At 48.6% G+C, this 23,108-nt stretch overlaps 1 protein-coding gene across 1 annotated transcript in view; it reads left to right on the top strand.

Moving 5' to 3' along the window:
- The window catches only part of LOC137438427 (uncharacterized), a 29,858-nt gene extending 8,449 nt beyond the window's left edge, over nt 1-21,409 (top strand). The window contains exon 4 of the mRNA XM_068133543.2: nt 21,130-21,409. Within this exon, the coding sequence (XP_067989644.2) occupies nt 21,130-21,384 (255 nt within the window). The 3' untranslated portion in view covers nt 21,385-21,409. The remainder of the gene's footprint in view (nt 1-21,129) is intronic.
- Nucleotides 21,410-23,108: the final 1,699 nt, after the last annotated feature.

The raw sequence follows: 23,108 nt of genomic DNA, 5'->3' as shown, positions 1-23,108 counted from the left end.
ATTGCGAGAAACAAGAATTCAGTGTAATTATTCGTGAGCATATATCACAATGGGTGTAGCTGGTAACCTCGACAACCTCGTTCCATTCCACCAGCGAAGATTTCCAACCTGTGCTTGTTATACCTCCGAAATACTGCTTGGTAGTGAAGGTGATATTATGAAAGCTCAGCTGGGAAAATGTTTCAGGCACGTTTTGGGCCTACCACCTGAAAGAAGATCACAGAAGTTCTTTCCATACCAACCAACAACCTCCAGGCACCTATCCCTCTCCACATCGCTTCTTCAGCCCCCAAACTACCCCCTCTCTCTATACTCCCCATGGCTTGATTTTGGTAATTTCCATTTGGTAATTGTCATAGCATTTAATTCTGGTTTCTCATTCGATGATCCATAGATCAGTCATTTCAGTTTCACTTTTCAACATCAGTTTCACTTCAATATATCGGTTTCGATTTGTCATTGCAACTTGTGATGCAACGCGAATAATGCACAACAAAAGGTCATCAAAATATTTTTGCGGGAATTATTTTCAATTCTCTAAGGAGTCTAAAGTGTTTTAAGGGTCTAAGTCTCTTAAAAGGGCCTAATGGGGTCAAAATGGGTATAAGGGTGAAAGAGCAATTGGGGTTTAAAGTGTCCAAAAGGTCTTAAAATGTCCAAAGCGTCTTGTAAAGGTCTACAGGTCTGAAAATGTCGAATAAGGTGTATATGTCTCAAAAGGGTGTAAATGGGTATGAAGGGGTCAAAACGATGTAGAGGGTGTAAAGTGTCTCCACATCTCGTTTTATCGCCCTTCTGACTTGTATCATTGAATGCGTGGCTGATCTGGCTTTAATCCCATGGTTCTTAAACTGGGTTCGACCGAACCCCAGGGGTTCAGTGAGCCAGTCTCAGGGGTTCGGCGGAGGCCCTCCGAAACGCATTGCAATTTTTAATTTTTTTTTATTTTTTGTTTTGTATCAATTTTGAATCTATGTGTAATTAGTATTACGCTTATTATTAATACTAGGGCGTGCCCATACGTGGGTGCAAAAAAACATGCGTGCAAACAACAACAACAAAAAAAAACTTTGAAACCACGTGGCAGTAACGACCACAGAACCCCCCCTCTATTTACATGAAATGGTTTGGTCCATTCGCAAAGCCAAAGCGAACGGCTTGCGAGTACGGTAGAACCCCCCCCTCTATTTACATGAAATGGTTTGGTCCATTCGCAAAGCCAAAGCGAACGGTTGGTAAATAAATCGCCATAGCTCGGTAACTACTTCTCCGATTAATATGAAACCTTGAAAAGGCACATCCTCAGGTCCCCAGCAATATACCTGGCAAGTTTCAAGTATATCGGACCCGTGGTTGTCGAGAAACAGCGGTCACAGACAAACAAACACACAGACACACACACAGAGATTACTGGAATTATAGATAGATTATTATTATTTTGCTATGTATGTTACGAACGAATGGAAATGTTATTTGTAATTGTATTCCCATCCCATTCATGGTTTCTCTGGTCTGTGTTTAAGATAAGTTGTTTCACACTGACTGTAGCAAGTTGAATCAATGAGCAACTTGCTAATTATTCTGTTGATGGTGCTTACTTGCTTACTTACTTACTGGATTTTGGACTTTGCAGGTGTTCGGAAATTCCAGTGAATAGCCTCGATTAGCTTGCCGTGTGCCGTGCGTCATTGGTAACGCCTTACTTTGGAGTTACTGATTAATTGAAAAGTAAGTTGGAAATGTTTGTGGATATGCAGGGTGGGTTCAGAGTTATATTAAAGTCAAAAGTGGATGGTGATTATAAAATAGGATTGAATTACTCAGAAAAATAGGTGGAGGTGATATAACTCTTTGGTCGCAATTCAAAACTAACTATTCACAGTTTTCTATGTAATATTATAATGGGATTTGAGGTGACATAGAGTTGAGTAGATAATAAATCCCGTCATCATAACTATAAGTTATGCTTTCTTCGTTAAAATTCCTCAGTTTTCAGAGGGGTACTGATTATATTTAAGCATGTTCCTTTTTAAATTTTTGTCATATAATTATTTGCCCGAACTCAATTAAGATCAGTTTGGTACTTTTTTTTTTTTTCAATATGTCGAGCAAAAAAAGGAAGTGGTCGGGGGATTACGTGCGGTACGGGTTCACGTGTTTGACAGAACGGGACGGAAGTCAGAGTCCTCAATGCATGCTTTGCAATGTCAAGTTGAGCAACTCCAGCCTAGCACCATCAAAACTATGGGAACACTTCAAAAACACTGCATGGCGAGGCGCAGTACAAAGACGCAATGTTGGATGAATTCAAATTGAAGAGCGTCCAATTCGACGCAAGTGCTACCTTGCCCACTCTCGGCTTCGTTCCAATTGACAAACCGATCCTCACCGCATCATATGAAGTTGCGTACCTGATCGCAAAGCAGGGCAAACCGCACACCGTTGGCGAGACACTCAACAAACCGGCCGCTTTGAAGATGGCCAACAGCACCCTGGGAAAAGCTGCTGAAAACAAGTTGTCTCTCGTTCCACTCTCAAATGACACCATCAGATGCAGAATCGACGACATGAGTGACGACATCCTCGCCCAGGTAGTTGCAGATTTAGTCGCGAGCCCAACGAAATTCAGCCTTCAACTCGACGAGACCATGGACATTTCGAATTTGAGCCAGCTCATCTTATTTGTGCGTTATGTCAAAGGAGATGAGATCAAGGAAGACTTTCTGTTCTGCAAGCCTCTCACAACAACGACGAAGGCAGCTGACGTGAAGAAGCTTGTGGACGACTTCTTCAAAAGCAACGGCCTCTCGTGGAACATGGTGTCTGCAGTTTGCTCGGACGGAGCTCCAGGCATGCTGGGATGCAACTCCGGTTTTGGAGCGCTGGTGAAGGCCGATGCACCACACATCATCGTCACGCACTGCGTCCTGCACAGACACGCGCTGGCATCAAAAACCCTGCCTCCAAAACTGGCCAATGTTCTGAAAATCGTCGTTGAAACTGTGAATTACGTGCGAAGCCGTGCTCTGAATCATCGCATCTTCAAAGAGCTGTGCAATGAAATCGGCTCTGAATTCGAAGTCCTTCTCTACCACTCTAACGTTCGATGGTTATCACGAGGGAAGGTAGTGAGCCGTGTTTTTGCCTTGCGTGTAGAATTAGCCCTGTTTTTGCGAGAACACCAGCATTGCCATGCAACGCACTTCCAAGAGTCAGAGTTCATCCTCGCCTTGGCGTACTTGGCTGACATCTTCGACGCACTCAATCATCTCAATTGCCAGATGCAGGGCGGTGAAGTGAATGTCATAGAATCTGGAGAAAAGCTGAGCGCTTTCTGAAAGAAGTTACCATTGTGGAGGCGGCGAACAGAGAACGACAACTTCGTGAACTTTTCGCTACTGGACGAGTGCGTGAGCGGGATCGAAGATGAGTCTGAAGTTGGAGGCACTGCTGTACCGGGGGAGCTGAAGCAAGTGATTGCCACGCACTTGGATGAGCTGGGAAAGTCATTCGACGGCTACCTCCCCAACCAAAAGCAATACCCAGCATGGGTGCGGCAGCCGTTTACTTTCGACGTTGCAACGGCAGATGTCAACGACAACCTCATCGAACTTCAGCAGAGCCAGACTCAACAACAACTCTTCGGCACAACAACGCTTTCAACGTTTTGGTGCCGCCCATTTGGCTTTGGGTACCCTTCCATTTGGGTACCCATGTGAGGATACCCTTCCATTTGGGTACCCATGTGAGGATACCCTTCCATTTGGAAGGGTATCCTCACATCGCTAAAATTGCCCTTGAGATCCTCACTCCGTTCGTTACAACGTATCTCTGTGAGCATGCGTTTTCGAAACTGGTGGACATTAAAACAAAGAAAAGGAGCAGGCTTGCATGCGAAAATGCTTTGAGGGTGGCCCTTGCCAAAACAAAACCATCCATTTCCCAGATCGCCTCCTGAAAAGAAGAATAGAAAACGCATTAAGATGCAATTCTTCTTAATTTTTTGGTCAAATTTGAGGGGTTCCTTGAGTGTTCGGTGGGTTTCGTTAGGGTTCGGCACCTTTAAAAAGGTTAAGAATCACTGTAGTGGGGCGGATATGTGACATTTTCACTTGAGGTGTGCACTTCTGGAAAGAAGCATGAAAATTTGCACATGGGGGTTTTTGAGTATGCCGATTTCAAAAATTGCGGGAACCACGATGTCAGTCCAACGTTTCCCGCCAAAAAATTCAAAATTCAAAATGGCCACCACAAAACACATTTTTGCTCATAAATCAGCTCTAAGTGCCCCGATTACCATGATCTTGGTGTCTATACCTATGTTATTGAGGTCGAGAAATGCAATAAAACACAAGTGAAATATCATAAGTTGCATCTTCCCACCAAAAAGTTGAAAATTAAAAATGGCTGCCACAAAAAAAAAAGTTTTTTGCCATAAAACGGCTGTAATATAACAATCTTCATGGTGAATTTTTATTTAAAAAATGCTCATAACATTAATTTGTCACATCAATGTATATATTTGCATTTGCCACTTTGCTAAACCAATATGTCTCATGTTATCTTCATGCTCAATTTCAATAGAGCCTAATTAGAGTGTAAAGCTGATATTAACATACATTTCAGGTCATTTACCAGGTTTACATAGATGCACATAATTATGTTTCTCGTCAGCAGGGCCATAACCAGAATTTAACTACAGAAATGATACTAGATACGTTTTACAGGTACCATATATCAATGATGTACATTCAACAACTTATCTTTTCTGTTTTTCCTGTTTTTTTCAGAAACTGATGGCATCCAGGCAGTGACGGTCATCTAGTGGTTCACCATGTCAAAAAAAACTTAGAATGACTCATCAGGCATGCCCAGCACCATTTCAGCCGACAAACTGGGACATTTGTGTTCTGTGTCAAAAACGTGGTGGAACTCTCATAAATCCATCGGCAACAGGATATGCATCATTGGCCACAAATTTATCTTCCCTTCATGAACTAAACAATGTGCCATTGAACATTGATGTATCAAGACTCAATGATGGTGATGGCATGGAGGAAACGCTTGTTACCCACAGAGCTAAGTGGCATCAAGCTTGCTACGTTCTGTGTAATGCAACAAAAGTGGAAAGAGCCAGGAAGCGACAAGCAAAAGCTTGTCAGGAATTATCTCAATCACCACTTAAACAGCACCTTCGCAGTGCACGTGCTCCAGCATATTCCATGGAAACAGAAAAGGAAAATCAACCAGCTCTGGTTGAAAGGTTCACACACATCCAGAGGTCAATGGGCACATCAAGTAACAGCAGCGGCTCTGTTCATTCTTCTTCACAGGTCATATACTGAGTATCAAATCAACACACCAGACGATGAGCAAATGCACTATGATGAGTGGTGTAAGCAGATGGCGTCAGAGCATCCTCAGTTCGATTAATGGGACAAAGTGTGGCAGTTGGAACTCCTCTTCCTACAGTTCCTTAGATCACAGCGTGAACAAAGATATGTTGCATACGTGGAGTCACTTGGAATAATTATTCCATGGATGTTCGCCCTTGACCATTATCACTATGCTCGCTGGATGACGGTTCATGTAAGAGATCTACTTGCCCTCGAGATTAACTGCCCTACCTCACATGCAGAGTTCCTCAAAGGCAACTTTGTTACGCAGAAAATATTGCACAAGTTCTCACCACTAGCCCATGATCAGGTTCATGAACAGCTGAATGCAATGGTGAAGGGAGATTGAGGAGTACTAGGTATCACTGAAAATGAAGCAGCACTGAGACAGTGGATGGTGGCAGGTCCAGAAACAGCTAAACTATTAATGGAGTATGATGACAAACATTCTATGAAAAAGAAGGACATTGAAAGCCACCATGAACAAATCCCAAGTGTGCAGAAGACTTTCCTATCTGAAGTCAAGAGCGTCACTGATGTGATGGAGGAACTTGGCAACCCCTTTGCTGATACAAGCACAGACCTCTACACACTTAATACCAAACTGAGAATGTCCGACAGTGTGGTACATACTATAAGGTCCGCAGAAGACATAGGCAAAACACAGTACCAGAAATTTGTTGTGGAGCGTATCAATGACAATATCACTGCATTCAATGACACCATACATAAGAACAATCTGCCTCCGTTAAATTCTAGTTCAGGAAAGAAACCTGCGAAGTCCACTTCCAAAATCTCCAACCTGCATTATGATGTTCATCTCTTCTCACGGATGTATATATCGTGTCAAGCTAGAGAAAGTGATATGGATGCCTTCTTCTGGCATGAAAATCATGCTTGGCCTCCATCGTTGGCGTCAAATGGCATCATGCACCAAACAAGCAAATCTGACTTGATGGAATGCTTGGAGTCATTGGTACCTCAAACGGAATCTGTTCCAAATGTTGATGTCAAAATTGTTGACGGCGCTGCCCTTGTGCACATGCTTGATCCGAAGAAGTCCAAACTTTCTGTCAAAACATTCCAGGATTATTCACAATTGGTGTTCTTGCCCTATATAGAACGCATGCTACAAGACGCTGTTCGTATAGATGTTGTCTGGGATGTCTCCAGTGAGGACAGCCTAAAGGCACAAACACGACAGAACCGTGGATCTGGTAATCATCTCCGGGTGGACAACAACACCAACGTTCCTGTTAACTGGAAGAACTTCCTTCGCTGTGATGCAAACAAAGACAGTCTGTTCCAACTTCTAGCCAATGCAATACAGGAGTTTCAAACTCCTCAACAGAAGCAAGTCATCTCCACACAGAATGCCACATCTCCACACATTCCAGAGCGATCTCCCATAGCTGACCCCTCAGACTTGTCCTGCACTCACGAAGAAGCGGACACACGGCTCCTGTTTCATGCTTCCCATTCGTTGCATAATGGATTCACCAAGCTGATGATACACGCAACAGATACTGATGTGGTGGTTTTCGCAATTGCAGTGTCAAGTGTTTAACAGGACTGTGAAATATGGGTAGCATTTGGTCATGGTTCTAAACTACGTTACATCCCATGCCACTTAATTGCAGCTGAATTAGGCAATGACGCATCACGGGGTCTTCTATTCTCACACGCAATATCAGGATGTGATACTGTTTCTGCCTTCTGTGGAATTGGAAAGAGAACAGCTTGGGCTGTTTGGCACAGTATACCTCATCTCAAACCTATTTTTGCTCACTTATCCCATGCTCCAAGCCAGGTATCCCCCGACGACTTTGACCAAATAGAGAGATATGTTGTTCTCTTGTATCATCGAACATCAGCACTCAGCCATGTGAATGAAGCCAGGAAGCAGTTGTTCACCCAAAACTGTACGATGGAAAACATTCCTCCAACGTTACATGCCCTGGAACAGCATGTGAAAAGGGCTGTTTATCAGGCAGGGCACATCGGGGGACAGTCACTTATAGGAGACCCCGAAGTTCCATCGCCAGATTTATGGGTTTGGGAGAGAGTGAGAGATGATTCCCCATGGACTCCATGCTGGACCACTCTTCCTGAGGCAGCCAAAGCTTGTCAGGAACTGTTGAAATGTGGCTGCAAAAAGTCTTGTACAAAAAGATGCAAGTGTGTCAAAGCAACTCTTCAGTGTACACAGTTGTGCATCTGCTCAGGACAGTGTAACCCCCCCCAGCTCTCTCTGGGCTCTGTCCCGCAAATATTCCTACAGGTCGCACAAGATCTGCCTGCAACCCTCTTATGGTCAAACTGCCAAAATCAAGACTCTCTGCTCACCTTCACTCCTTCATTCCTCTTTTCTCCCGCCTCTGGAACAAACTCCCTCACTCTCTTCGATCCCACTCCACCCTCTAGGTCTTTAAAACAGCTGTTCACCACCATCTCTTATCTTCCCCCATCCAAAACCTTGATCTTTTCTACCCCCGCTAATTTCACCCCAATTCCACCTTTTTGAAATACCAACTTCTGTCCTGGAAGTCCTTGGTGTCCTTGTGTTTTATACTTCTCCCTCCACCCCCCCCCCCCCTTCCCATGCCTCCTCCCCCCAAGCCCTCTCCCTTCCACACATCTCCCTGCTCTTAAATGTTGTGTTTGTGTGCTTCCCCTTCTCTCCCCATCTTGTTTTCCGCTCCCTCTTTTTATATATTTTGTTTGTCTGGTTGATTTGTTTGTGAAGTAAATGTTAGCTCTTTCACGAGCCTCGATTCAGTATACAAAAAAAAAAAAAGAAAAAAAAAAAAAGCAAATCTGAAAATATGAGATACAGACAGAGGTAAATTACTGTTTCAACAGAATGCATGACACACCATTGGATTGCTTGACCTGAAAAACAGAGGTATAGATACCACGATCAATTGTAATCAGAGCACTTACATTGATGTGACAAATTAATGTTATTAGCATTATTTTAAAGTTTTCACAATGATATTTCACAAGTGTTCTACCGAGTTCCTTGGCCTAAAAGCATATGCATAGACACCAAGATCATGGTAATCGTGACATTTATAGCTGATTTATGGGCAAAATGTGTTTTGTGGCGGCAATTTTTAATTTTTAATTTTTTGGCGGGAAACGTTGGAGTGACATCGTGGTTCCCGCAATTTTTGAAATCGGTATACTCAAAAACCCCCATGTGCAAATTTTCATGCTTCTTTCCAGAAGTGCACACCTCAGTCACATATCCGCCCCGCTACTGCTTTTATTTAATCTATATACTAAATAGCCAAACTGTTTTTTTATTGGATGTTTGGATGGCCTATGTTTGTATGTTTGTATTAGTAAATCGGTGGGCGGACCCTCGAAGGGCTGCCTTACACCCATTGGCTGGACGGCTGGCCTTGGCCGCCATGTTCCTGCTCGGATCGGCCCAAGTTGCGGAAGCGCTATCCGGTATTCACAATCGTTATACCTTTCATTTCAGTTTCCCCTTCATTGTAAATCAAGGATTATCAAGTATATTTCGAGAGCTCGCAGCCCATAGCCGTCACGAGCGATAGCAAGAAGGCCATAGCACATATGGGCTTTCGGCTTTTGGCCTTCAGGCCTCAAACAGCTGCTTTCTCCGAAGCGATTGTGTTGTTGTTGTTAAGTTAATGTTGAGGTAACATTAATTTTTCCAGAGCGATCCTGTTGTTGTTTTGTTGTGAAGTTAATGTTGAAGTAATATTTATTTTTCCAGAGCGATCCTGTTGTTGTTGTTGTTGTTGTTGTTGTTGTTGTGAAGTTAATGTTGACATAATATTTATTTTTCTGGAGCGATCCTGTTGTTGTTGTTGTGAAGTTAATGTTCAGGTAATATTGTAGCGGTTACCGGACACAATTTTCTTGTACTGGCCGGTGACGTAATCAGCGGGCGGTCACTCGGATTGCATACCATGCCCCGTTGAGAGGCGTGGCTTACTGTTTTGAATTGGAATTATATATTGCCGCTCGGGTTAACGGTTTTTCAGTGCATTCATGCCGAGCTCGGAATAAACGGCTCTGTGAAACTCCGCTCGTTGTCGCGTCCATATTGTTGGAGTTCGACGTGGGAGCTCAGCTCCTACATTGGTGACCTCGTTTACGAACACGGCAATGGAGTCGACCGTTGCTTTGAAACTTCCTGGCTTCTGGGAATCGCACGCGGCCGTCTGGTTTGCCCATGCGGAGTCCCAGTTCGCTCTGCGACACATCACGGCGGACAAGACTTGCTTCCACCATGTGGTCTCCGCGCTAAATGCCGCCACCGCCTCCCGGGTCTTGAGCCTGCTACGGCGCCTGCCGACCGCCGGAAAGTACGGGGCACTCAAACGGCTACTCCTCGGTGCGTTTGACCTCACTGAGGCCGAACGCACGCAACAGCTGCTCGATCTGCCTGAGCTCGGCGACGCTCGACCATCCGAGCGCATGGACCACATGCTCTCCCTGCTCGGCGAACACTGCCCAGATTTCCTCTTTCGCGAGCTGTTTCTCCGACAGCTACCCGGGCAGGTACTCTTAGCTTTGGCTAACTCTGCAATCGAGGACCCTCGCGCCCTGGCCAAGGAAGCCGACAAATTTTTCTCAGCCGGGCAGCACTTCGGAGCGGCCGCCTGGAACCCGGGTCCGGCTGAGGCAACGCCCTCGCCACAACCGGCGCTGCCACCGGCCGATTCGGCGCCCCTTGCGGCCGTGGCCACCATGACACCCCGTCCACCGCACCCGCCACCACCGGGGCGGACCATGTGCTACTACCACGCCAGGTTCGGACGGAAGGCCAGAACGTGTCGCCCACCGTGTACTTTTGGCGGGTCGGGAAATGACCAGGCCGGCGCTCGCTTCCTGCCATGAGCGTCGGCCATTCCGGCAGCCTTTTGTTCATTACGGACACCGTGTCCGGGCGACGTTTCCTGTGTGATACGGGAGCTCAGGTGAGCGTTATACCCGCCTCGGTGCAGGACAAGCAGGCCGTGCTTTGCGGCCCCGCCTTGGTCGCCACAAACGGCACCTCTATCCGCACCTTCGGTTCACGCACCGTCGCACTCTGCTTCGGGGGCCAGCGTTTCGAGTGGGATTTCGTCACGGCGAACATGCCCAAGGCTTTGTTGGGTGCGGATTTTCTTTGCGCCAATGGACTTTTGGTTGACGTCAAACGTCATCGGCTCGTCAACGCGGAGACCTTCAGCTCTCTCGCTTGTTCGTTGAGTGACTACGCACCAACCAGGCTAGCCTGCGCGCTCCCGGCCTTGGACTACTTCGCCCGCATCCTCGCTGAGTTCCCCGCCCTCACGCGGCCGACGTTTTCGGCCGTCGCCATCAAACACGGCATCGAACACCACATCCCAACCACTGGTCCACCTGTCTACGCCAGGACTCGTTGCCTCGACCCTGCCAAACTCGCCGTGGCAAAGGCGGAATTTCGACTCGCTGGAGCGGTTGGGCATTGTGCGGCGCTCGAGCAGCGAGTGGGCCTTGCCTCTGCACATCGTACCCACACCGGGTGGCGGATGGCGACCGTGCGGCGATTATCGCCGCCTCAACGACGCCACCACCCCCGACCGGTACCCGATACCACATATCCAGGACTTTTCCGCCCGTTTGGCAGGGCGGGTGATCTTCTCCAAGGTCGACCTTATTCGGGGCTACCACCAGGTACCTGTCCGGCCCGCCGACGTTCCGAAGACGGCTGTGATTACACCCTTTGGCCTCTTCGAGTTCCTCCGAATGCCGTTCGGCCTTAAGAACGCGGCCCAGGCCTTCCAACGGCTGATGGACAGTGTGCTGCGTGATCTCACCTTTCTGTTTGTCTACCTGGATGACATTCTCATCGCCAGCACTTCCCGGCCGGAGCACCTCCTTCACCTGCGCACGCTTTTTGAGCGACTCAGCCAGCACGGCCTCATCATCAACCCGGCGAAATGCCAGTTTGGTGTGGCTACCGTCGACTTCCTGGGACAACGCATCACGATGCGCGGGGCCGTTCCGCTGCCGACCAAGGTGGAGGCCGTCAAAAGTTTCCCGCGCCCCCGCTCCTTCAAGGCTCTGGAGGAGTTTTTGGGTATGGTTAACTTCTACCACCGGTTCGTGCCGCGTGCCACCCAACTCATGCGCACCCTGTACGAGGCCCCCAGGGGTAAGCCGGCCAAGCACGACATCGCCTGGACCACGGATATGGACGATGCGTTCACGGGCGCTAAGCTGGCCCTCGCCGACGCAACCATGCTGGCAGACCCGGCGCTCGACGCACCCATCGCCCTTACCACGGACGCCTCCGACTACGCGGTGGGCGCCGTGCACGAGCAGTGGGTTAACAGGGCTTGGCAACCGCTGGCCTTCTTCAGCCGGCAGCTCCGCCCTAACGAGCGCAAATACAGCACGTTCGAGCGCGAGCTGCTCGGCCTTTACCTGGCGGTTCTCCACTTTCGCCACCTTTTAGAGGGCCGCCCATTCACGGCGTTTGTGGACCACAAACCCCTGGTTTTCGCCATGGCCAAGGTCTCAGAGCCGTGGTCGGCTCGTCAGCAGCTCCACCTCTCCGCCGTGTCCGAATTCACGACGGACATCTGGCACGTCGCGGGCAAGGACAATGCGGTGGCCGATTGCCTCTCCCGGTCCGTCGCGGGCGCCGCCCACCTCGGCGTGGATTACGCCCGCATGGCTGCCGACCAGGTCTCCGACCCCGCGGTGCAAGCCCTCCAGACAGCGGACACGGGCCTGCGGTTGTCCGACGTCCCCTTCAAGGACACAGGCACAGTTCTCCTGTGCGACGTTTCCCTGGGCCAACCTCGTCCCATTGTGCCCGCTGGATGGCAGCGGCTCGTGTTTGACGCCATCCACGGCCTTTCCCACCCGGGCCGGAAAGCATCGCAGAAGCTCGTGGCAGCGAAATTCGTCTGGCACGGGCTCCGGATGGACGTCCGCGACTGGGCCAACGCCTGTGTCGCCTGCCAGCGTACGAAGGTCCACCGGCACACCCAGGCCCCGTTGGCACCATTCGACGTGCCCGCGCGGCGTTTCGACCACGTCAATGTGGACCTGGTGGGACCCCTTCCCCCCTCGAGGGGCTTCACCCATCTCCTCACGATGGTGGACAGGACCACCAGGTGGCCGGAGGCTGTCCCGCTGACGTCAACAACGTCCGCCGACATGGCGCAGGCCTTCATCGGCACCTGGGTCGCCCGTTTCGGCGCCCCCACGGACATCTCTGACAGAGGCCCACAGTTCACCTCTGAGCTTTGGGGCGCGGTCGCTCAGGCCTTGGGGGTCAAACTTCACCACACCACGGCCTACCACCCCCAGGCCAACGGCTTGTGCGAGCGGTTCCACCGCTCAATGAAAGCCGCTCTCAGGGCCAGCCTCCAGAACGACAGTTGGGCTGACAGGCTCCCGTGGGTGCTATTGGGCCTCCGGACGGCCCCTAAAGAAGACCTCCAGGCTTCTACCGCCGTGCTGGTCTACGGCCAACCACTGCACGTGCCGGGGGAGTTCCTCCCCGACGCCACCGCTCGCCAATGCTCGGTCTTCCAGGAGTCCGGCAGGAGATTTGCCCCGGTGCCCACGTCTCAGCATGGCTGTCCTCAACCCCATGTCCCCCCAGCGCTTCGCACAGCGGAGTACGTTTTTGTGCGCAACGACGCGCACCGGGGACCGCTCCGGCCGCCGTACGATGGGCCTTTTCGGGTCTTGAGGAGGGCTGACAAGTCGTTCGTCGTCGACATTGGCGGCAAACCGGACCATATCTCTATGGACCGCCTCAAGCCGGCCCATTTGGACCTCGACCAACCTCCACGGATGGCCCTTCCTCCACGGCGGGGCCGTCCCCCGTCGACCAAGCCCCCCGCCCAACCATCCACCGCCAAGCCGCCTCCCACCCCCACACGAATCGCCAGGGGTCGTTTCGGCCGGGTCATTAAGGCCCCCCACAAACTGACTCTCCCTGTACAAGTGAATTCTGGGGGGGGCGCATGTAGCGGTTACCGGACACAATTCTCTTGTATGTGAAGTTAATGTTGACATAATATTTATTTTTCTGGAGCGATCCTGTTGTTGTTGTTGTGAAGTTAATGTTCAGGTAATATTGTAGCGGTTACCGGACACAATTTTCTTGTACTGGCCGGTGACGTAATCAGCGGGCGGTCACTCGGATTGCATACCACGCCCCGTTGAGAGGCGTGGCTTACTGTTTTGAATTGGAATTATATATTGCCGCTCGGGTTAACGGTTTTTCAGTGCATTCATGCTGAGCTCGGAATAAACGGCTCTGTGAAACTCCGCTCGTTGTCACGTCCATATTGTTGGAGTTCGACGTGGGAGCTCAGCTCCTACAATATTTATTTTTCTGGAGCGATCTTGTTATTGGTGTAGTCGTTGTTGTTCTGAAGGTAATATTTACAAGGTGATATTTCTTTTTCCGGATCGATCGGGTTGTTGCTGTCGTTGTTGTTGTTGGTGGTGTTGTTCTGAAGTTAATGTTGAGGTAATATTTATTTTTCTGGAGCTATCCTGTTATTGGAGTAGTAGTTGTTGTTCTGAAGGTAATATTTACAAGGTAATATTTCTTTTTCCGGATCGATCGGGTTGTTGCTGTCGTTGTTGTTGTTGGTGGTGTTGTTCTGAAGTTAATGTTGAGGTAATATTTATTTTTCTGGAGCGATCCTGTTATTGGAGTAGTTGTTGTTCTGAAGGTAATATTTACAAGGTGATATTAATTTTTCCGGATCGACCGGGTTGTTGCTGCTGTTGTTGTTGTTGCTGTTGTTGTTGTTGTTGTTGGTGTTGTTGTGAAGTTAATGTTGGGGTAATATTAATTTTTCCGGAGCGATCCTGTTGTTGTTCTGAAGGTAATATTTATAAGGTGATATTTCTTTTTCCGGATCGATCGGGTTGTTGTTGTTGTTGTTGTTGTTGTTGTGAAGGAAATGTTGAGGTAATATTTATTTTTCTGGAGTGATCACGTTATTGGAGGTGTGATTGTTTTTATGAAGGTAATATGTACAAGGTAATATTTCTTTCTCCGAAGCGATCGTGTTGTTTGTTTTTATTTTGTTGTTGTTATATGTTGTGCGGAGGTTCTGTTTGTTTAAAAATGGCGATATTTACTGCTCTAAACAATCGGAGATTTTTCTTGAAGAATATTTATTTGGTGACGGGAACGAACTGTTTATTTTTAAGTCACACTTTATTGATGGAGGGTGATGACAACACTCGTGCCAACCTGAGATGGAAAACTGTTCATGCGAGCTTCTCCTCGCATGTTCCCTGCGAGGAAAACATGCGAGTTGAGGAGCCTGAGCTTCTCCTGTAATTTTGTTTTTTTAAACAGTAGGGGTGGGGGGGGGGGGGGGGGCTGAGCGAGGTTAGAGGGAGTTGCTGCCTCAGGATCCGTTGAGGAGCCTGAGCTCCTGTAATTTTTTTTTATACAATAGGGGAGGGTAGGGGGAGGAGTGAGGGAGGTTCGAGGGAGTTGCTGCCCGAGGATCCGTTGAGGAGCCTGACCTCCTGTCATTTTGTTTTTTCAACAGGAGGGGGGGGGGGGGGGGGATTGAGGGAGGTTAGAGGGAGTTGCTGCCCCAGGATCTGTTGAGGAGCCTGAGCTTCGGTAATTTTTATTATTATACAGTAGGGGTGGGGGGAGTGAGGGAGGTTAGAAGGAGTTGCTGCCCCAGGATCTGTTGAGGAGCTTGACCTTCTCCTGTCATTTTGTTTTTTCAACAGTAGGGGAGGGGGAGTGAGGGAGGTTAGAGGGAGTTGCTGCCCCAGGATCTGTTGAGGAGCCTGAGCTTCTCCTGTAATTTTTTTTATACAATAGGGGAGGGGGGGGGGGAGGGGGGAGGAGTGAGGGAGGTTAGAGGGAGTTGCTGCCCCAGGATTGGTTGAGGAGCCTGAGCTTCTCCTGTAATTTTGTTTTTTAAACAGTAGGGGGGGGGGGGGGGGGAGGAGTGAGGGAGGTTAGAGGGAGTTGCTGCCCCAGGATCTGTTGAGGAGCCTGACCTTCTCCTGTCATTTTGTTTTTTAAACAGTAGGGGGGGGGGGGGGACTGAGGGAGGTTAGAGGGAGTTGCTGCCTCAGTATCCGTTGAGGAGCCTGAGCTTCTCCTGTGTATTTTTTTATACAATAGGGGAGGGGGGAGGGGGGGGGGAGGAGTGAGGGAGGTTAGAGGGAGTTGCTGCCCCAGGATTGGTTGAGGAGCCTGAGCTTCTCCTGTAATTTTGTTTTCTAAACAGTAGGGGGGGGGGGGGGACTGAGGGAGGTTAGAGGGAGTTGCTGCCCCAGGATCTTTTGAGGTGCCTGAGCTTCGGTAATTTTTTTTTTAAACAGTAGGGGTGGGGGGAGTGAGGAAGTTTAGAGGGAGTTGCTGCCTCAGGATCCGTTGAGGAGGCTGAGCTTCTCCTGTCATTTTGTTTTTAAACAGTAGGTGGGGGTGGGGGAGAGTGAGGGAGGTTTGAGGGAGTTGCTGCCCCAGTTACATGTTTGAAGTGTGATGGCCGGTGAAAGATCACGTTGAAGGAGTCCGGGCTCCAGCAGAATACGGACAAAAGGATGGCAAGGCACAAACTCGTCCGAGAAGATATTTATTCGTAAAACCAACTCGGGAACACTGAAACTCTGAAAAGCCCGTTTATCGGGCTGCATTATAAAGCACAACCCGAAACCGAAAGCCACTCCTCAAGCGAGGCGTGCTTCGGTGGTCACGTGATCAACAGGTGTAGCTGATTATACCCGTACGCGCGGCACGCTTTGGTGGTCACGTGACCAGCCACTCTGGCGCCGCGGATCCCCGCCGGTGACGTCACCGGCTGGAGCAAGGAGATTCTGATGCTGGTCTTGCTTGGGGGACCCATGGGTCGCTACACACGCCCCCCCAGAATGGACTTGGTCCAGGGAGGTCAACCTGAGGGGGGTCCAGTGTGGTGGTGGGTGGTCGGACGGGGGGTGCAGGCAGGGGGGGTACGGTGTGGTGGCGGGTGGTCGGACGGGGGGGTGCAGGACGGGGGGGGCGGCCGAGGGGCCGGGCAAGTCCTCGGGGGAGGCTGCCGAGGTTCCTCGCGGGCCTCCCGAGGTTGCAGTTCGCAGGTGCAGTGCCGAGAAGGCTCGAGCGGTGCACGCGAAAAGCGGGTGAGCCAACCGAGGGGCTGGTCAAGGCCTCAGGGGAGGCTGCCGAGGTCCCTCGCGGGCCTCCCGAGGATGCGGGGCTGGTCAAGGCCTCGGGGGATGCAGTGGACGGGGGGCGGCCGAGGGCCGGGCAAGTCCTCGGGGGAGGCTGCCGAGGTCCCTCGCGGGCCTCCGAAGGTTGCGGTTCGCGGGTGCAGTGCCGAGAAGGCTCGAGCGGTGCACGCGAAAAGCGGGCGAGCCAACCGAGGGGCTGGTCAAGGCCTCGGGGGAGGCTGCCGAGGTTCCTCGCGGGCCTCCCGAGGATGCAGGGTCGGAGAAGTAGTTGCGGTTGTAGTTGTAGTAGTAGTTGCGCGAGGGGGACGAAGCGGCCGTGCCTTCGGAGGGTCTTGGAATAGCTTCGCCCCTCCGGTCGTAGAGGAGGAGCCGAGCACGGTGCGCGAACCTCATAGTCATGGCCGTCGTCGTTTCCGAAACTCCGGCATTTCGAAACCGCATTTGAAACTGCGCCCAAAGCCGTGCGGGAGAAGCCGGCATCACCAGCCTAGGTGGCTTCCCTGGCTAGGGCGTGCTCGCCGTGTCCGTTCGCAGCCCCCGCATCCGTGCGGGGGCAGTCGGGGTTGCGTGTTCAAATTCGGGGTCACCAGTGAAGGTGTCCGGGCTCCAGCAGAATACGGACAAAAGGATGGCAAGGCACAAACTCGTCCGAGAAGATATTTATTCGTAAAACCAACTCGGGAACACTGAAACTCTGAAAAGCCCGTTTATCGGGCTGCATTATAAAGCACAACCCGAAACCGAAAGCCACGCCTCAAGCGAGGCGTGCTTCGGTGGTCACATGATCAACAGGTGTAGCTGATTATACCCGCACGCGCGGCACGCTTTGGTGGTCACGTGACCAGCCACTCTGGCGCCGCGGATCCCCGCCGGTGACGTCACCGGCTGGAGCAAGGAGATTCTGATGCTGGTCTTGCTTGGGGGACCCATGGGTCGCTACAACGTGATGATTTGCTTGAAATCCCACATTCTTGCAGGGTTGGCAGGTATTATCCTGGAGGATTTTAGCAATGGGAGAAAACCTTGTGTACAAAACAATGAAGTTTTTTCCAAACACGATGGGATTTTACAAAATTGTTTTGATATAAAGTTTTACTCGCGCTCGTCAAATCTCATTATTCTCGGGGTATAAATGAAAAATAAATATGGTCAAGAAAACAAAGACTTGTGTGTTTCTTTCTGTATTCAAATAGACGATCTCACTCCCTGTGGCTTTTATTGCGGAAATGAGTAACCATGCCACAGATAAGTTTAGCACAAGGTCGCCATGAATTAGCACATTGGATCACATTTAATAATACTGATTGAAAACATCAAAAGTCATGTTGTTTGATCACATGACAATGTCCGCCTCCCTGAAGATAGATTGTCATCATAAGACAAGAAACAAGGTGATATGCAGATCCTTCAAAAATAGAGTGGAGGGCGTCATAGTTTTAGGATCCAAAACTCTGGCTGTTACACACAGCTTGTGATGTACAGCAATGTCTGTACTCTCGTCCGTCATAATTGTAATGGCAGGTGACTTGTGGAGCTTCTCGCTGACGGATTTGTCAATTGTTGAGGAAATGGCATCCAGAAAACCACAGGCTGATTTATAACTCGCATATGTCACATGTTTGTTCACTTTTAAATTCTCCAGATTTGGGGTATTAAGCTCTGACAAGGTCAGCAAGCTGTTATACTTGGACAGGGGAATGGCTTCCTTCGACATCCAATACACCACTTTCAGACACGTCAAAATACTTTCCTCTTCTTTTGATTTAGCCCCTTCAGCCGTGAGTTGAAGATTTCTTCTCGCCAGTGGTGCTGCAATCGCTCGTTGGTGATCAGATGACGATATATGTCGGGTTATTGTCGTCGTTTTGAAATTATTTGTACCTTGACTTAGACTGTTGACTAACTTCTCCGATCTACACAGTGAACAATACATTTTGTTCTGATCGGCATCATATTTCAGCCAGTCTCTGAATTTAAGGACCCAGCTGTCTTGAAACGTTGTTAAAGTTTTTCCGGAAGTCGCTGTCTGCATAATGGCGGCCCTGGCCACTGTCCCGCTTTCGCCCTGCACACGGTCACCAGCTGGATCATCCTGGTTGTCCTCAGTGTTAGAACTACTGCTGGTACCTATAAAGAATCGTTTTATACTTTGCCCATCAGGCTGTGGTTGCGGATGTCTCTTTCTCTGCGGCATTTTCAGAAAAAGCGTAATCCAGAAACTACTGCAGACAACGAACACGTGGTTGCCGAAAAGCCGTCGTTTAATGCCGCAAAACATTGTCACGGCTACCGTAAAGCGTGAAAGCGACATTAAAATGGCTACGGTCTGTTTACAGTTTAGAATAGCTTCATCTTTGACAACTTCCAGACCTGACAAAAGCAGTAGTAAGTACACGATTTGAAACTGTTTCGCCTGAAAACTATACCGCGACAACTGACACGCTCTATGCGTTTTTTAAAAATCACTCTGGCCAAAATTGTATGCGATATTTTCCAACTTTATGCGAGAATATCGCAGAATCGCGGCCAAAGTCAATCCCAGGTTGGCTGGAGGAAGTTTCGCTCAAGTCCTTCACAATCAGACTGTCCATGCCTGACATTTGACTGAAAGTAGTACAGGAATGTGGAATTTAGTGGTTCATGGTTTGGCATTTACCGTTTTTTGCCCAGGTCATTCACAAATAGACTGTCCATGCCTGATGTTGGACTGAAGGTATCACAGGAGTGTGGAATTTATTGTTTTATGGTTTGGCATTCACCGTTTCTGCATTGTCCATTTGTCCTCAGGTTCCCACCCGTATGCAGCACAGGTACCTCGCTGGTGTATATACCCTACATGACCAAAAGCATGCGGACACCCCTTCTAATTAGTGGATTCAGCTGTTTCAGCCACCCCCTTTGCTGACAGGTATATACAATCAAGCACACAGCCATGCGATCTCCATAGACAAACATTGGCAGTAGAATGAGCCGCACTGAAGAGCTCAGTGACTTTCAACGATGCCACCTTGCCAACAAGTCAGTTCGTCAAATTTCTGCTCTGATAGAGCTGCCCTGGTCAACTGTAGGTGCTATTATTGTGAAGTGGAAATGTCGAGGAGCAACAACAGTTCAGCCACGAAGTGGTAGGCCACACAAGCTCACAGAACGGGACCGCCGAGTGCTGAAGCGTGTAGCATGTAGAATTCTGTCCTCGGTTGCAACACTCACTACCGAGTTCCAAACTGCCTCGGGAAGCAACGTCAGCACAACAACTGTTTGTTGGGAGCTTCATGAAATGGGTTTCCATGGCCGAGCAGCCGCACACAAGCCTAAAATCACCATGCGCAATGCCAAGCGTCGGCTGGAATGGTGTAAAGCTGGAATGGTGTTGCAACATCTAGTGGAAAGCCTTCCCAGAAGAGTGGAGGCTGTTATAGCAGCAAAGGGGGGACCAACTCAATATGAACGCCCATGATTTTGGAATGAGATGTTCGACGTGCACATACGGGTGTTAGTGATGTTCAGGTGTCCACATACTTTTGACCATGCAGTATATATATATACGCATACATATATATCTGTGCAGTGTCTGTGTTGTGTTGTCTTGTCACTGAACTACCTACACACACACACACACACACACACACACACACACACACACACACACACACACACACACACACACACACACACACACACACACACACACGTATATTTTTATATAATCCAAAACAGCCCTTCCAACCCGATGAATGCAACATGGGATTAAACACTATTTGCGCATGCATACCGCTACCCCTCCGACCCGCATAGCTTCCGCAGAGCATACTCGAGTGTATTTTTTAAAACTTCGAGGATTTAAAGGTCACAATTAGAGGCCAGTGGAGCTGCCGACCATGGTTTGGCTCTTGTTATTTGCTCATCAGGACAACATACCACATAATAGTTTACTTGTGACCCTGCAAACCAAGTCGGTTTAATACTCTTTTAGACCTCCTAACTTGATGGGACAGTGAGGCACAGATCATGTCCCACAGTGCCCGCCAAGATGGCGGGAGTGTCGACTCGTTGAAGAAATTGCTAGGTAAGCAATTTATGTAAGTTATGCACCATGTTGTACTCATACCTTCTACATATACAGGTTCCATAGTATGCTGGATTCTATTTCACATTTTTTTTACTGTTGTTTTAATGTATGATCTACAACCTGTAGAAGGATTGTATGGGGGTGTGATATAGGTGAGATGGGCCCACAAAAATGGTTTTTGTTGGAAAATACATACTCAAAAATGAATGCACCACCAACTGCAGTATACGTAGCTGCCCAGTCTGAAAGGTTCAGGCCCATCGTTTCAGCCACTGATGGTCTCATGTGAAGACCACTTAGTGGTCAAAACGTCAGACATGGGCATTGCTTAGCTTACTGGAGAGATATACTGTAGTTGGTGGATCGTGATTGGCCGAATTTTCTCCTCTTTTTATTTCATGCATCAGAGTTTTCTCCTTACATCCTTAACAACCCTTTTAAGCATCCATATCTGTTTGTTTCTTCCCAAAGAACCACATGCTGGCAGAGTGCGCGGAGCGTACTGAGAGGCGGTACGCTCAGGAAGCTCGAAATCTTCAAGAACTGGCAGAGCGTCTCCAGGCGGCATACTTCGAGGCAGGTGGAGTTGTGGCCGAAAAGGTTCACCTTGTGCGGTCTCTTGTCGATGATCAAGGGACGCTCTGGGATGACATTGCTGCCTACGACAAACATTTTGAAGGATGGGGATGTGAAATCGGTGAACGATGTTACCACCATTGGAAATAATAAAAACGCTCCCTCCATAACATCATTCGTGTCCACCATGTACGAGTATGTTCAATAATTTGTCGTTACATTGATTGTTGGAATCTCGACCCAGCTGTAATCTGTCTTCTTGGGGTGTGCTCCGTAAGCAAGCAGCTTGCTATTTCTTGCCAAGCCAGCTGTTCTGTATCAACCGCTTTGCAGGCCGCTCGCCTGGCCACTCGACAGCGAAGCAAGCAAGTTAAGAGAGGTGCTTCGTTATGTTAGGAAAAAAATGGCCGCCATGGTCCAATTCATAATGATACTACTACCAATGAAATGTTCAGAAACATAGCCCTGTTATATATTCTCATAATATGCGTAATATGCGCCGCATCCGTCCTTGACCATGGTGCGGAACGTAACGTCGACCGAGGCCCTTGCATGAATGAGACGAAAAAGGCCTCTACTGAAAGTTCTGATCAACACAAAGTTCAGGATATTATTTTAGTTCTCATTATCTTCTGTGTTGTCTATTGTGCCTCACCAATCACATGATGCGTATGATAGAGATTAGAGATGGTGTAAACCTAATTCTCTCGAGTTTGAATTGAGAAAAGCTTTCACATAAATAGAGACCAAGCTAGTGTTTCTTCCCAGCAAATAGCTTCTTAGGCATTCCTGGAAAATTATGGGATATTGATATTCAATATTTCTGCCTTTTCCAGGTTTTTTTTCGGTTTGGGCCTGGACAATTTGGGTTCAAACCACCTCTACTGGCAAGAGTGGATGTGCTTGTGCTTGCTCAGTGTGCTCTGTGCTTCTCCTTTCCAACACAAAGGAAAGATTCATCAACTTGTATTTTATGGCCTTGAAATCCATCCCACAACCAAGTTGACTCAATAAGAAATGCGTGCAATGGTGAAAGCTTCATAAAAACCTACATGATGATTGGATGGAAAATGTGGCCGGTGTCTCAAAAAAATCGGTTTTCTGCATACATGGGTTGGTGTTTCATGTAGCAGGAATTATTTTTTCTTCCACCCTCACTTTTTCACTTTTATTCGATTTTAAATTCGTTTTCTCCACAACTTTTTTTTCCATGTTTAACAAAAAAAAATTCCAAAAACTTTTCTGTAGGCATGGTTTTCAGGGTGTTTCACGTATCAAGAGTAAACGGCCTCGACTGAATTATTGAAACGTGCATTTCATAGTTTTATGGTTACTTCTACTTTTAATCCTAATTCTTCAATATCAACAAACATGCAAAATCCCTTCACCTCCCCTCCACAAAATGTACAGTGGTAGGGTCCTTAGATAAACTTGGCAGGGCTCCTCTTTCTGACTCCCCATTTCCTTATCTTTCGTTTACCTCTTCCTCGTACTCTGTAGCCATTACCAACACGTTATATTCGTTTGTGGACGTGGTCACAAGAGGAGCGAGTGAAACTGAAAACGACGACCGAGAGAGCATTTGCTCGAATACCATGATTGCCTTGTTTACAAGGAGACCGCCATGTTGTGAAGCGGTGCCAAGCGCTCCGTTCCGTTGCTGTCCCCAATTAAATTTAATTCCTCTTCCTCCTTCCTATGCTGCTTACTTTTTTCTCCTCCTTTTCCCTTTAGAAGGGGTCATGTCCAATGGCAACAATCTTCTGCTCTGCCATAACCACAATACTCCACTCCCCTCTGTCCTCAGCCAACTCTCTCCACTACACACACCTTACTGATATACCTCTTCACACAATCCTCCCATGAGTCCCATC

Source organism: Myxine glutinosa, chromosome 13, assembly GCF_964187855.1.
Source record: "Myxine glutinosa chromosome 13, kmMyxGlut1.1, whole genome shotgun sequence".
Taxonomy (NCBI): Eukaryota; Metazoa; Chordata; class Myxini; order Myxiniformes; family Myxinidae; genus Myxine; species Myxine glutinosa.
The sequence above is the reverse complement of the archived record's forward strand: the minus strand, read 5'-3'. Positions and strand labels throughout refer to the sequence as shown.